Raw genomic sequence first — 17,219 nt, 5'->3', positions numbered from 1 at the left:
CCAATCCTGCCGGCACTCAACTGGCTCTGGTGCCAGAAAACAATTATGTACAACATCCAAATCCCCAAAGGAGGGGATAAAAATGGCACTCGGAGACTTGAAGTGAACAAATAAACTTTTAGTGGTGGGTAACGTTTCGGGGTATCAGCCCCGTCCTCAGACCCGTAACCTACAGCTGTATATATATATATATATATATATATACATACACACACACACACACACACACACACACATATATATATATAAAAAAGAACGTGAGGAGGCACTCCAACGAAACTCCAATGTTAGACGTGTAGGAGATAATAAATGGTCCGGTGCCCTCCTGGCTGTGCCTTGGCTGGATGCCAAAAATGTAGAGGGGGGTTGGCGGCACTCGGAAATAATATGCAGACCACACGGGTATTACCAACGTTTCTGTGCCAATCTGGATAATCTGATAAAAGTGCCAGAGTGGCACAGAAACGTTGGTAATACCCGTGTGGTCTGCATATTATTTCCGAGTGCCGTATATATATACACATACACACACACACACATACATACATACATACACTGTATGTGTGGTCCGGCACTGCCCTTCTCTTTGTTAAGCAATCAACTGGCCCGGGTGCCCATCGGAGGTGGAAGCATTATGATTATGTCCTGAAGACGGGCTAGGCCCGAAACGCCGTAGGCATCAGTAAACCTGTTTGTATTTGGAAAGACCTGTAGAGACATCGCCTTTTTTATGGTATATATATATATATATATATAAATATCTACATATATATACATATATATACATACACACACATATACATACTTGCGCTGTGTGGGCAGCACTCAAAAAAACTCTGCTCCAGAAGTAAGGTTAAAAAGCCTTTAATGCCCAACGGGCGTTTCCCAGAAACGCCGTTGGGCATTAAAGGCTTTTTAACCTTACCTCTGGAGCAGAGTCTGTTTTGAGTGCCGCCCACACACTGCAAGTATACAGGTCACGCTGATCTTGGAAGGCACCGCAGCATAATATATTGAATCAAGGGAGTGCCGGTCCCCACAGCACTAATAAATAAATATATATATATATATATATATATATATATATATATATATATATATATATATATATATATATATATATATATATATATATATATATATATATATATATATATATATATATATATATATATATATATATTTGTTCATTCTAGCACCCACTGGCGAGTTTAGACAAAATATATCACTTACACAACGTGTTAATGTATAATTCTTTAGAGTCTCTATGATCTAAAAGAAACTCAGAAAAAGAAAGACCATAGTGCAATGACGTCTGAAATAGAGACTGATTGATGTTTATTCAATACACTCACATTCAGTAGGATATTATGCGCATATCAATAGGTCTTTTCAATCCAATCTTCCACATGAATAATCCCTGTGGACTCGATGAGAAGTATATAGTGCAGAGACGTTTTACAATAATAAAAATTGACATTTATTAGATACACTCACATGTGGACGATAAAAACAAGCAACAAACCCCGCAGGGTAATAGGATCCCAGAACTGTGCTCCCGGAACATGCAGGTCCTCCAAATAGCCGACCAGCGGTAGATGTCAGAATGTGCAGTCCCTCTGCGGCCTCAGGACAGGATCCGTTTGGTAGTATTCACACGGCTTAAGCGCGCTTTCGGGCACGGATGCCCTTCCTCAGAAGCGTAGTGAATGCTATCAGACGGGGCCTTTTTATCCCCCTCCCACAATTATCAATGCATAACAGCTGCACGATTCCGGTCTCCCGGACGTAACGCTCCGATTTCAGTAACCGGAAGTGACGTTACGGGCGTCACATACATATCCCTCCGTCCATTTCCTGGTTGTGGAACGCAATTCCTTTCTTCCGGAACGCACCTCCATTTTTACGATATGGTTCACATTCAGTCCCATCTTTTCTAAAGTCCAGTTTATATGGAATAGTATGGATAATGAAGGAAACCTTCTGTCAAACCAGCTCACAATGTGCAGTCCATTTTTTAGGAGGTGTATACATACAAAAGAATTAAAAAACATAGTATCAGTTTTTTAATTCTTTTGTATGTATACACCTCCTAAAAAATGGACTGCACATTGTGAGCTGGTTTGACAGAAGGTTTCCTTCATTATCCATACTATTCCATATAAACTGGACTTTAGAAAAGATGGGACTGAATGTGAACCATATCATAAAAATAGAGGTGCGTTCCGGAAGAAAGGAATTGCGTTCCATAACCAGGAAATGGACGGAGGGATATGTATGTGACGCCCGTAACGTCACTTCCGGTTACTGAAATCGGAGCGTTACGTCCGGGAGACCGGAATCGTGCAGCTGTTATGCATTGATAATTGTGGGAGGGGGATAAAAAGGCCCCGTCTGATAGCATTCACTACGCTTCTGAGGAAGGGCATCCGTGCCCGAAAGCGCGCTTAAGCCGTGTGAATACTACCAAAACGGATCCTGTCCTGAGGCCGCAGAGGGACTGCACATTCTGACATCTACCGCTGGTCGGCTATTTGGAGGACCTGCATGTTCCGGGAGCACAGTTCTGGGATCCTATTACCCTGCGGGGTTTGTTGCTTGTTTTTATCGTCCACATGTGAGTGTATCTAATAAATGTCAATTTTTATTATTGTAAAACGTCTCTGCACTATATACTTCTCATCGAGTCCACAGGGATTATTCATGTGGAAGATTGGATTGAAAAGACCTATTGATATGCGCATAATATCCTACTGAATGTGAGTGTATTGAATAAACATCAATCAGTCTCTATTTCAGACGTCATTGCACTATGGTCTTTCTTTTTCTGAGTTTCTTTTAGATCATAGAGACTCTAAAGAATTATACATTAACACGTTGTGTAAGTGATATATTTTGTCTAAACTCGCCAGTGGATGTACACAAATATTGTTGTATTGTCTATGTCTTTAAGCCACGGTGAAGGCTTTTGTTGTATTTCCTGGGCTGAGTTTGTTTGCGCTGTGGGATATTTAGTAATTTCTCTCTTGTCATTCTAGCACCCGCTATCTTTGAAAACTCATGCAGTTCCTCTTCCCTGCCTTGGGTGTCACTGTCTGCTGTAGTGCTTCAAACACAGTGTGGTCTGTATATCAGCACTGATATGCAAACCAGACCTGTGCTAGTAACACCACAGCAGACAGCGACACCCCAGGCAGGGAAGAGGAACTGCATGGGTTTTTAAAGATAGCGGGTGCTAGAATGAACACTATATATTATTACGTTTCTTATATTGCGCACACATATTCTGCAGCGCTGTACAGAGAATTTTCACATCAGTCCCTGCCCCAGTGGAGCTTACACTCTATATTCCCTACCACATGTACAGTACATACACACACAGTCATTCTAGGATTAATTTTGTTGGGAGCCAATTAACCTACCAGTATATTTTTGGATTGTGGAAGGAAACCTACGCAAGTATGGGAAGAATATACAAACTCTGCACAGTTAGGGCCATGGTGGGAATCGAACCCCTGACCTCAGCACTGTGAGTCAGTAATGCTAACCATTACACCATCCGTACTGACATATATCAGGTACAGCATATTTTAGAGCAGCTGCAGGAAAATGAGATTTGTCATACCTGTAAAATCTCTTTCTTCGAAGACGTCAAGGGCCACAGGGCTCATGCTGGGTATTTGGAGTGGTGAGCGATCAATCCAGCAACAGAAAGGTTAAACTTCTTGCTGCCTCCCAGACAGTCAGGCTCCTCCCCTCCTCTACCATGCCTCCAGGCCAGGAAGCTCAGTTTGACAGAGAAAGCATTCTTGCTAAAGAGACATTAAAATCCACAGCGGGAGAAGAAACTGCTGAGGAGCTGTATAATCTACTTTATAAAATGAAGAAAAAGGAAATTGACTACCTGCTGCACAGGATAAACCTTTCTGATTACCACCATGAGCACAAAATCCCTAGGGGATTTAGAATTCAAAATATTCCAACAATAGGCAGAAATAATACAGACTTCTGTAGGCGCTGGGTCGCTATTTTAAACAAATGCTCAAGTGACCTCTCTTGGTAGTGGAGGAATCCACACGCATTATGGAAGAAACTAAAGCCAAGATACAGAAGCTAGAGCAAACTGCCATTCCCATCCTTACTCTTGACACCGAGACTGATTGGCTCACTAAACTCAAAACCAGTGTGGATAACTACAAGAAAGAACTAATAAAGTATAAGAATAATAAAATTATCAACTGTAGATAGGGACTATCAAGAACAACTTGTTTATCCATGGGCTTCAGGGCGACAATTGCCTCAAAGAAAATTCCAACAATCACGTAGATCACGTTGATTCAGAAATGCAGACTCTGAAGTCAACTCTGAAAATAACTCTACGCAGAGCGAAAGCGAGGGTACCAGCAGCAGATCTACTGCAAGACCCCCTTTAGGAGTAACAACCCGTACAGGCACCAGAGGTACCGCACCCACAGGGGCGGGCAGAGCCAGAGGGAGACAAAGTCGCAAATACAAAAAGTAAATCTCATAGTCAATCTTTCCAATCATGTCTTATCTGATGCTGAGGAGAAAGTTTTAAATCGTGGCCTGTCCTTTGTCACGACCAATCACTTTAAGGAAACAGATTGGAAAATCGACACAAGTCGACATCTCCGAAATTTAAAACTCAAAGAGTTCTTCATGCATTATCCAAGTGGCTGTGATACATCTACCACACCCCCGTTCAGGCTTAAATCATCATTCGAACCGCAAACATTCAATCCTTCACTTAAATGCTACAGTCGACTTTTGGAGTCGACAGTTTTAAAAGAAGCCAAAGATGCAATTCCTGCAATGAATAATCTCAATAAAGAGGAGTTTCAAGACCTTAAATCACTTAGTGAAAATAAAGCAGTCACTATAAGTGCAGCAGATAAGGGCGGAGCAATCGTCCTTCAAAATACGGACGATTACATTGCAGAGATCTACAGGCAATTAAACAATGCTGAAGTATATGAGAAGATGATTGGTGATCCATCTACTACTTTTAAGGCTGAAATAGATGGCATTCTTGAGCAAGCACACCTGGATAAAATCATAGACAAAACCACCAGAGACGCATTGGTACAAAAATTTCCAAAAGTACCTTTAATTTACAGCTTGCCTAAAATACATAAAAGTATGACTTGCCCACCAGGGCGTCCTATAATTTCAGCCAGAGACTCCTTGTACAGTGTCATCGCTAAATACATAGATCATTGGCTGCAACCGGCCATACAGGCGGAAAGCACTTATCTAAAGGACACCACAGATCTGTTAATCAATTTACAACAGTTGGGACCAATTCCTTCCGATGTGTTGATGTGCTGTGTAGATGTTACAAGCCTCTACACTAATATACAGCATAAGGAGGGGTTGGAATCTGTCAAGACCTTGCTGAACAACAACAGCAATTATAAAGGCCCTACGATTGACTTCCTCATTTTGCTGCTTGAAAAAACATTGACAAGAAACTTCTTTTACTTTAATGGTGAATTTTTTATTCAAAAAATGGGGTGTGCGATGGGTAGCAACGCCGCTCCGGCGTTTGCAAATGCCCACATGTTCGTGGTAGAAAAGCATTTATTTCTTCATAATCCGCATGTCCAACATCGATTGTTATTCTTCAAACGCTTCATCGATGACATTATTATATTCTGGCGAGGGACACAATGTGAATTTGAAGAATGGACAAAATCAATCAAATGGATCCAACGATCAAGTTCACTTACGAATGTGATAAACATCAAATTCACTTTCTAGATGTCCTCATAACCAAAGTAGATGACCAACTGAGAACTGGCATCTATGTTAAACAGACGGACATGAACACCCAGTTACATTACAACAGTCACCATCCAAATGCCATGAAAAGAGGACTGCTGTTTTCTCAATTTCTAAGAATAAGACAGATTACCAGCAACAATGAGGAAGTAGAAAATCAGATGGATCAATTATTAATAAAATTCTTACAAAGGGGATACTCTAATAAAGATTTATTAATTGCTAAAAACAAAGCTTTAAACATCTCCAGAGAAGAGTGTCTTAAAACTAAACCAAAGAAGACACAAGAGATAGTACCCTTTGTCAACAACTACACCACAGCAAGTGAGGTGGTGTCTAAAACTATCAAAAAAATGTGGCCAATTGTCGCAACGGATCCCAACCTCCCAATCTTTAAGTCAAAAAGAGTATTGAATTGCCAACGGTGGGGAAGAAACATGAAAGATTGGCTTGTCCGAAATGACGTCACAACAGAACCTGTTATCAATCCACACTTTATGACCAAAAAGAATGGCTGCTATAAATATGTTGGATGTACAACATGCGGCCATATGGAAACAGGGCAATTCATCACACATCCTCACTCGGGCCAAAAAGTGGCCTTTAAATATGTCCTTAACTGCTTGAGCAAGTTTGTTATTTACATTATCAAATGTCCCTGCGGACTAGCCTATATAGGCAAAACTGTCTGCACCTTCAGGGAGAGGCCAATCAGCACCGACATGCCATTCGCCAGATCCTTGATGGAAAGGACGTGGACCAGCCCGTCGCAAATCATTTTAAATCAGCGAGACATTCACTTGCCCAATTGAGATACAAGATCATTGATCATGTGGAGATGCCCAGAAGAGGCGGAGATCGAGCAAAATTACTTCTACAAAAAGAAGCACTTTGGATATCACGCTTTGACACAGTGTCGCCAAGGGGCCTCAACGAGCATCTTTCGTGGAGTTCCTTTTATTAGGACACTTAATATTTTCTTAAGAGTAATCACTAGAAATCTTTTCTGGACATAACATTTTTTTTGAGTAGTATTAAGAGAACAGTATTTTTCTGCAAAAATTTTTATTTTGCAGTGGTTTTTCTCGTTTTTTCATATTTCTCTTTCTTCTGACATTGTTGATGTGCTAGATATAGTTCTCATTTAACCATCAACATTTTTTTTGCTTTTCTTATTTATTGCATATATCATGTCCTTATTAGCATAGTGATATAATGGATTTATTGCGATCCTTTTGATGTCTTATATATGTAAATGTCTGCTTCATTTGTCAGTCTTTTTATGTTGCACATAAAGTTATTCACCAAAACCTCTATTTCCATATAGACCCACGTGCAGTGCAGTGTATAATCCACCCAGATGACCACTTTAACTCCGGTGATGGCTACACAGATCTCTTTGCGGAATGAGCGGCTCCAGGTGGAGCGCACAATTCCGCACTCCTGCGTTCCAGTGAGTCACACTGTAGAGACGGTGATGACGTCGTCAATAGGGGACTACACGCTGACGGCGGCGGGCACAATGGAGAGCTTCACTGTCTGTACTTGGTATAAAGGTAAGCACCTCTGTATGTACTTGTGTCCCTGACGAAAAATCTTTCAATAAGATTTGAAACGTTGGCAATACAAACCAAAGCTTGGTGTATTATTACATTTGAAAGTCCTTGTGAGTGCCGTCTTCTCCTCTCTCTCTCTCTCTCTCTCTCTCTCTCTCTCTATATATATATTTTTTTATTTGCTAGAATGAACACTATATATTATATTAATAATATATATTATATATTATTAAGTTTCTTATATAGCGCACACATATTCTGCAGCGCTGTACAGAGAATATTCACATCAGTCCCTGCCCCAGTGGAGCTTACACTCTATATTCCCTACCACATGTACAGTACATGCACACACAGACATTCTAGGATTAATTTTGTTGGGAGCCAATTAACCTACCAGTATATTTTTGGATTGTGGAAGGAAACCTATGCAAGTATGGGAAGAATATACAAACTCAGCACAGTTAGGGCCATGGTAGGAATCGAACCCCTCAGCACTGTGAGTCAGTAATGCTAACCATTACACCATCCGTACTGACATATATCAGGTACAGCATATTTTAGAGCAGCTGCAGGAAAACGAGATTTAGGTCATACCTGTAAAATCTCTTTTTTCGAAGACGTCAGGGGCCGCAGGGCTCACGCTGGGTATTTGGAGTGGTGAGCGAACAATCCAGCAACAGAAAGGTTAAACTTCTTGCTGCCTCCCAGACAGTCAGGCTCCTCCCCTCCTCTACCCCGCCTCCAGGCCATGAAGCTCAGTTTTTAACAACAAGCCAAGGCAGGAGACGAGAGAAGGAAGAGAAACACCATACAGAAACACATTCTGAACACATGCAAGTTCACTCAACAGAGGAACCAATGCATGCGTACACTCAACAAAGGAACTACTACTTTTAACACAACTGAAGCAGGCGTGGCAGGGAGGGATCCCTGTGGCCTCTGTCTGACGTCATCGAAGAAAAATGTAAATCTCATTTTATTCTTCAGGACACATCAGGGGCAACAGGGCTAACGCTGGGACGTCCTAAAACAGGCAACTAAGGGTGGGGACGTGCCTGTCTTGCAACCAGTACACTCTGGCCAAACGCAGAGTCCTGGGAGGGAAAAGTTTTAAACGGGTACAATCGCAGAAAGGTATTGGCGGACGACCAAGTCGCTGCCTTGCAAAGTTGCTCTGCTATTGCACTGCCCCTAACAGCCCAAGACACACCCACAGACCTCGGGGAAAGAGCCTGGACCCCCTCAGGAACCAGGAGGTAGGTGCCCAAGTATGCCTGCTTAATGAAAGATCAAAGCCAGCAGGCAATTGTCTGCTTTGTAGCAGGCCAACCTCTCTTTTGAAATCCGTAGAGGACAAAGAGAGAGTCTGATTTCCAGAGCGCCTTAGTGCGGCGCACATAGATGCGCAAAGCACGGACCACATCGAGGGAATGCTGCTCTTGAGAGGCATCATGTCGCTGAAAGGCAGGGACCACAATCTACTGATTGAGATGAAATTTGGACACCACCTTGGGGAGGTGAGAATGTCAGGATGGAAGATAAGGAAAGGTGAGTGACAGGACAGAGCCGACAGGTCAGACACCTTGCGGGCCGAAGCAATTGCCAACAGGAAAACGGTTTTCCAGATAAGCCAAAAAAGGTCCACCGACCTTAATGGTTGAAACGAGGGGCCCCGAAGACCAGTGAAAGATCCCACGGAGCAACCGGCGGAACAATGGGAGGTTGGATACGCAGGACACGTGCAGGAAAGTGCAGACATCCTGCAATAATGCCAACTTCCTGCGGAACAGGATGGATAGAGCTGAAACTTGTACTTTTAAAGAAGACAAGCGTAATCCAGCCTCTTAACCCTTCTGAAAGAACGATAGAATCCTGGCCAAATGGTAAATCCTGGGATTGAATAGCGAGACACTAGGAAAAGTAAGCACTCCAGATGCGATGGTAAGCACCAGCCGAAGAAGGCTTGCTTTCCCTGAGCTTAGCTGATATGACCCTTGAGTTAAAGCCTTTGGCTCTTAACAAGGAGGTCTCAACAGCCACCCCATCAAAGCCAGACGCTGCAGGTTCGGATGTAGACACGGACCTTGAGTGAGCAGGTCTGGACATAGAGGCAGACGAATCAGAGGGGCTATAGATAGCGCAGATCCATCTGGGCCAATGTAGAGCCACCAGGATAAATGTGCCCCCTTCCACCTTCAACTTGCAGATAACTCTGAGGAGCGAGATCGGGGGAAAGGCGTATATCAGAGCAAACGGCCACTGGGCTGACAGGGCGACTACCATGCAAGCCCTGTGTCTAAGGATCTAATATAAGGACACTGTGCAGCATCATTTGATCCATTTGGACCTTTACTTCAATCCACAACCACTGATTGTACTGCCGGATAATTCTTCTTCACCTGTTCATCAGCTGCTGGGAGCGCAGTCCATCGCATGTAGTCTGGAGCAGCGAGGGAAGTTGTGAAGCTGTCGGTGAGAGAGACACAACGTCACCTGTTTTACCATCATCATGTGCTCTCCACCTAGCTGTACCATCTGCGGCACGGTGAGATGCAACATTATCCCTCGGTGTTCCATCAGCCAGCTCCAGACCGTGTGGACCCCTGCTGCATGTGTCGAGTCCCGGCACTGCAGCGGATACCAGCAGCACAACACTCCTTGAAAAAGCTGCAGATAGCAGCGAAATGCGTTGGTTACTGGCACCCCATTTCATCAACGCTGCATATCCAGACATCAGGTATCAGTCACCCACAGTGCCCTGCACAATATACTGGAAATCCGAGCTGTCCCCACATTTCGTGTTCCCCACAAGGCATCAAACATCATTTGGAGGAAAGCAACCTCTTCAATTCTGCCTCACTGGGACCACTAACAACCTTTCTGCTTCAGATATTCCAACATATGGAGTAACGCCACCCCACTATGCAATTGGAGGAAGCACCATAGAGGGTCATTGTATATCACTCGGACCAACTCTTTTGGGCCCAAAAAGAGGGACATTGCACTTAATGAGGTGATGTTACCAATATTCCTAACTGTTGGATGCAGTTGTTTTCTTGCCACATTCAGTTTTTTTGAGCTTTTACACAATTATTATTGCGTAATTTTTTATTTTTAATATGTACTAATAAATGCACTCTTTTTAAATATTTACTATTATTACAGGGTTTTTTATACTGTTCTTGATCCAGCGCAACCACTACCTCTTTTAAAAATGTTTTCCAAAGAGTTTGACACACCCTTTTTTCCGGTTGCAGCTTGACAAAGCTACTCAGTTACAGGTGCCCCTACAGATACAAAAGTATCTGTTCTCCAGTAGCACAACACAGACATCTTTTTCATTTCATCCACGGCAAGTACTTTCTAAATCATCAATTTATAATACATCAGACATTTGGTGGACTAATTACATCGTGCAAAAAGTGCACCCTACAATAAACATTGGAATCTATTTACCATCTAGATAAGCCAAATTGACGTCATCTATATTACAATATTTAGAATTTATTTTTATTCATCCATATATACTGCACTATATAAAAGTTTTTTAGATATATGATTAATGTCAAGAAGTTTCCTTTTTTTAAACCATTAGGTGGCCACCTCAGAAAAATAGATTTTTATGCTTAGGGCGGTATTCAATGTGAATACCGGCGAGGTGCAGCGAATCCTGTTTAGGATTTGCTGCACATTCGCCACTGCTTGCTGCGTTCCGGAGCCTCGCCGGCTCCGGTATTCAACGAGTCAGGAGCTCGCTGCCCCTGACTGGCGAATTTGAGCTACTGCGGCGGACGCTGCAGGGAGCCTGAGGACGGTGGCAGGCAGGGAGATGGAAGTCTCCCTGCCTGCCCCAGAACGTATGTGGGGGGGAGGTGGGCTCCCCGGGTGCCAAGCAGCACAGGCTGCCCCCCGGGGGTGCCAGCAGGGGACCGGGTATATTCACTACACCCGATCATGCATATGTAATGATCGGGTGAAGTGAATATATGAATATGTAATGAGCGGCTCGGCTCCGGCCTCCTGCTGGCTGGTCTGTGTAAAAAAAAAATATATATATATATTTTTTTAAATTAAATATGAAATATATATATATGAATAAAAATAGCATGCCCCTCCTCAGAATAAAATTCCTGATTTTTTGACACCAATTGTAAAAAACAAAACACTTTATTTTAAAAGTTCACCTTCCACTTCACCATAAAAAGATAGCGATTGCTACTCGGTGAATCATGGCAAAAAAAAACCTTGAAATGTATTCGCCATCTGGTCACTAAATAGGGTGATTCACCGTTTTAGTCAGAAATTCGCCTTACAGCACAAAATCGCCATAAAAACCTGGCGAATCAGCCTCATTGAATATCGCCCTATGTGTTCATTATATACAAAATAAATAATTGTTTTTTATTCTCATATTGTTGCATGTCCTTCAGCCTAAGGTATGCAAATTAAATTGGCGCAGTGCTTCCAGAGTGTTTCAAGCCCCTGAGTCTGGAGTGCACATTCACTGGCATCCAGAATCTGATGACTCAGAAAATCCGCTTCCCAATTAAGGACCACTGGGATAAAGATCGCTGAGAGAGCCAGAATCTTCCCCTTTGACCATTGAGAGATGCAGGAGGTTTCTGCCGCCTGACTCTGAGTGCCCCCCTGGTGGTTGCTAAAAGCCACCGTCGGAGCATTGTCTGACTGTACCTGCAAAGTGCGACCTCAGAGCCAAGGTTCCGCAGGCCAAGGGCCCGCAAGAATGCCCTCAGTTCGAGGATATTGTTCGACAGCCGGAATTCTGGTAAGATACTTCGGAAGTCACCACTCGACAACCGCACTGGCTGGCGACTGTGGCGAGAAGAGTCCACTGGTGAACCCAAAACCGTCTCCACGCAGTGAGGTTCTGGTCTAGCCACCAGAACAGGGAGATCCATGCGGCTGATGACAAGATAATCAGGTGGGACCGGATATTAGAGTAGGATCCTGACCATTTGGTGAGGATCTCCCATTGTAGAGGGAGCGAGTGGAACTGCGCATACTCCGCCATGTCGAAGGTCGATACCATTGAGCCCACGACCCTCATGCAGGCATGAATGGATACCCGCCTGAGGCAGAGGATAGGCCGGACCCGGGACTGCAGAGTCCCACGACGGTCCTCTGGCAGATATATCCGCTGATGAACTGTATCCAAGTGGGCACCCAGATGGATCATGGATTGTGCTGGAAGCATAGAGGATTTGGGCCAATTTATCATCCAGCAGTGACGTTCCAGGACTGTCACCACCATGGCCAAATGAGCATGGAGAACCTCCGTCGACTGAGTCAGGATCAACAGATCATCGAGATATGGCAGTATCCAGATCCCCTGATTGCGCAGTCTGCTGCCCATCACTGCCATGACCTTCGTTAACACCCGAGGTGCTGTGGACAGGCCGAAGGGCAGAGCCTGAAACTGGGAATGACAGTCCTGCAGTGCAAAACGCAGAAACCGACGAAGTTCCAGTCTGATGGGGATATGTATGTACGCGTCCTGGATGTCCAGGTATGCCATGTAGTCCCCTGGTTGTAAGGCAAGAACCATGGAACGTAAGGTCTCCATCCTGAATTTTTTAGGGCGGATTTGTTGAGCAGTTTTAAATGGAGGATTGATCGGAATGACCCATTGGGCTTCCAGACCAAGAAGAGGCTGGCGTAGAAACCTGTGCCTCTCTGAGACTCAGGGACTGGAACTATGACCCCAGACCACAGGAGCTTCTGGATGGCCTGTTTCAGAGCTCTGCACTTTTCCGAGTCCCATGGAGAATTTATGGAAAAGAACAAGCTTGGTGGACGCCGCCGAACGGTTATGGATTAGCCTTGGCAGACCACATCAAACCCATGCATCTGTTGTGGATTCCCGCCAGACATCTGAGAACCACAGCAGGCGACCCCCCCCCACCCTAAGATCCCCAGGTGGAGTGCTGCCCTGTCATGCTGAAGGCTTATCCTCTGGCTTAGAGTCAAGTTACCTGGAGGCCCAGGGATGTTTGCCCTTGGAGGACTTGGCAGGCTGGGATTGGGTTCCTGCTAAGGAATATCCCCTGCCCTGGAAACAAATGGACTGGAAAGCCACACAGGGACGTGGAGTAGGGGTGGAAGGTAGTAAAGCTGCCTTGGAAGCAGCCACCGTAGCCATCATTTTCTATAGTTGCGACCCAAATAAGAAGAAACCCTCAAAAGGGAATTGCTTCTAGAGTTTTCGTAGAGTCAGAGTCCGCCTTCAAGGAGCGTAGCCACAAAGATACCTGCATCAAGTGCAACCTCCCCCGAATAGAGTGCGGCCTGATATCAATAGTAGGCAACAGGTCATCTGCACTACCCCCTTCTGCAACAGTAGCTGCAAGGGTGGTAGTCCATTCCACCATGGCCTTGGCTGCACAAGCTGAAGCCAGGGTTGGAATAGGAGAGTGGAAACAATAGTTAATTAACACTTGGTTAAAAAAACCACAGAGCCCTTAACTCACGAGTTGCTGCCTCAAAAAGCAGCTGCTGGATATCAGTCCCCTGATAACAATAAGAAAAAACAAAAAGAAAAGCAGCGCTCCAATGATAGAAATAGGTGAATCAATACGATTAAAATATGATTTTAATTTGGCAAAATGTAATTAAAAATTACCTAATTCATTGGTACAAATGAGAATAATGATAAAATAAATAAAAAACAAACAGCAAGGTTATCCAGATCATGAAAGTAGATAAATTGACCCAAGGTTGGGTAATTATATAACCTGCACTGTACACAATAGCAGCAGTCCTGATTATTTAATGGAGTCTACACGGCATATTATCCTAGAAGCTGTCCGAGGGAGTGGCTGATGTTGACTGAAGCCCACCTACAACCTTGCAGTAAATTGTATCCATTAGTACCAGGTGGATTGAGCCAAAGACCAAGTGGTCAGAAGAATCAGCAGGTGAGTCCAACAATACTGGTCAAAGATCTGGAGTAAACAAAGACGCATTTCACTGCACTAAACACCAACTTTATCAAGGTGCGCTAAATCAATGTATCATAACGACTTCATCAGGGGTAAAAACAAATCATGGATCAAGTGATTGGGATCCAGGCATTGAGAAATGCTTTCTATAATGATTTTGTTTAAAAAAAAAATATCAGACTTAAAGGTGCCCATACACGGTCCGTCCGTTTTGTACTTTGAGATGCGCCCTCCAGCGGCATCTCATCGTACAGTACAAAAAGTGGTACTTATGTAGTATCTGGGCGTCCGATTTAGAAATCGGATCGCATCGCATGCGACCAAATCGTATGCGATGCGATGGTCAAGATTTTTCCATAGGATTCAATGTTAAAATGGTCTGAGTCCATTTTAACATAGAATTCAATGGGAAAAAGGGGTCCTTTTCCTTTCCCCACTATCCAAGTGGGCATGGAGTTGGATATAAACCTGTGGCGAGCGTAGCGAGCCACCGAGCCCGAAGCGTGGCCAGCGTAGCGAGCCCCGCGAGGGGACACAGAATACTTTTTAAGAAATATGTGTTCGCTCGCCACGCTTCGGGCTCGGTGGCTCGCTGCGCTCGCCACGCTATATAAAATCAACTCTATGCCCACTTGGATAGTGGGGAAATGAACAGGACCTTCTTAACATTGAATCCTATGCAAAATCGCATCGAATCGCATCGCATCTGATTGTATGCCTTAAGGTAAGGCATACAATCACAAAATCGGCAGCCCAGATACTACATAAGTACCCAAAAAGTATGTGCTGCACATACTTTTTGTACTTGCTTTTAATCGCATCGCATTGCATGCGCAATGCATGCACAAGGCATGTGATGCGACGTGTGCTATATAAGTACAGAACGGATCCGATAAACGGAACGTGTATGAGGACCTTTAGACTAAAATAGTGGATGAGCCCAATATGCATCTATGCTGGATAATAAACAGCAAGTAATATAACTTTTCTATGGTGAGAATTCTCCCAAAGGGACCACAATGTAGTATATAGCAGCCTTCTCATTTCTGGCTGAACTCATTCTGACGAAACATGTCAGGTATCTTTGTGGTACTTGTGTACTAGCACGGCGCCCACGATATTTGGTAGCACAACATATAATCGCATGGCATACACCCGATGCACTGCAATGCGATTTAAAATTGTATAAGCCCCCTATACGATGTTTAATTGTATAAGCACCCTTATGGGGGCTTACAATGTTAAATGCACCCCCACTATGAACGTGAACCCGAAGCGTGGCAAGGGGAGGCGGTACGCGTCCTCCGACTATTTCATACCCCCACTATCCACATCGGCGTGGAGATTATTTTATATAGTGTGGCGAGCGCAGCTTTACATGTATTACAGCTTTACATGTATTACAGCTTTACATGTATTACATGTATTTACATACTTTACATGTATTCCACGTCCGCTCGACATGCTTCGGGCTCGGTGGCTCGCCACACTATATAAAATCAACTCCACGCTGACGTGGATAGTGGGGGTATGAAAAGGTCGTAGGACGCGTACCGCTGCGCTGACCACGCTTCGGGTTCACGTTCATAGTGGGGGTGGCTTGGGGGTGCATTTAACATTGTAAGCCCCCATTAGGGTGCTTATACAATTTAAAATTACATTGCATCGTATGCCATATACAATTTTAAATTGTAAACCATCGGGTGCCAATTGCGTCGCATAGCATCGCATACCTTCGCATGGTCTGCGATGCGATGGGCGCCGTGCTAGTACACAAGTACCATCTTTTTAAATAAAAGATCATTCTTTACAACAGACTGTGCATCTCATTGTAAATACATGCCTGTGCTGGACACAAGAAGAACGATATATGAATTGTTTTAATCATTACTAATGTTGGGTGTTGGTATGATGATACATTGATTTAGCGCAATCCAATAACATTGTGGTTGGAATAGGGAGAGTAAAGGATTGCACAATCCTAGCGACATGTTTGTCCACCCTGGGGGCGGTTTCCCAGCAAACCCTATCCTCCTGAGGGAGGGGGTACAGGGTGGCAAAAGGTTTAGGAAGCGGAAATTTCCTATTGGGCATCTCACAGGCCTCCAAAAGGTTATCCTCTAAGGATTAGGACGTTTAGGATGTTAAAAAGTCGGTGCTGAGGACCTGGGCAGCTCAGCAGTGTCCTGTAAATTCAAGACATCTTTTAACGCAGTTATCAAGGCCACCACATCAATGCGTGACAAGGTTTCCCCCCTGGAGGGGTCATCCGTCATCATCATCCTTGTTGTGAACCAGTTGCCCATCCTCATTCTCCGAATCAGTATCCTGCTGGATGAGGGGCAGGAGGGAAGAGGCACCCCTGACTGGAGCCTTGCGGCTATCAGTCTTACCCTATAAGATTTTTGGGGGGATGCCCTAGACAGATGCAGATAAAGCGAGGGGGAGGGGGATAATGCTGGAGAAGTGGATGGCCTCGCAGCATGCAGGGACGATGCAGATGAGAGCTTATCTACTAGCTGCGCCATCACTTGAGTAAGGGACTTGGCCCAAGCAGGCACTTAGAGGAGGCTGTAGATGTGGGCTGCGCATTGTGACAGATTTGGCATAAAACCTTGTTTATGTAGTCAAGTGGGGATAGGCCAGCATTACATGATGTACAAGACATCAATGCAGGGGCCCCAGTGTCACAGATGCTGCTTTCCCTGGAAGACATTTAAGTCTTCTCACTAAAACAGGCAGTTTAAATAGACACACTGTATCCCTAGTGGTCCAGCGGGAGGGGGTGGCGAACCATCTGTCCGCTTGTCAGCGGTCCCCCACGCCGGGCTGCTACAGCCGCTATGCAACGGTCACGCACCCAGGAGTGGTGTGCGGCTGCTGGGCATGGGTGATGGAGCAG

General features: G+C 44.3%; 1 protein-coding gene across 3 annotated transcripts in view; it reads right to left on the bottom strand.

The window, feature by feature from the left end:
* Nucleotides 1-17,219, bottom strand: part of COQ9 (coenzyme Q9) — a 62,962-nt gene that overhangs the window by 44,010 nt on the left and 1,733 nt on the right. The window contains exon 1 of one of the 3 annotated variants that reach the window (XM_083163886.1): nt 3,626-3,762. The exons of the other annotated variants lie outside the window; for them this stretch is intronic. Within the exon in view, the coding sequence (XP_083020012.1) occupies nt 3,626-3,671 (46 nt within the window). The 5' untranslated portion in view covers nt 3,672-3,762. Of the gene's footprint in view, nt 1-3,625; nt 3,763-17,219 lie in introns of those variants that run through there. 3 annotated transcript variants of the gene reach the window in all.

This window comes from Crinia signifera, chromosome 11 (genome assembly GCF_055691185.1).
Source record: "Crinia signifera chromosome 11, ASM5569118v1, whole genome shotgun sequence".
Lineage (NCBI taxonomy): Eukaryota > Metazoa > Chordata > Amphibia > Anura > Myobatrachidae > Crinia > Crinia signifera.
Note: the sequence above shows the minus strand (reverse complement) of the source record. Positions and strands in the feature narration are given on the sequence as shown.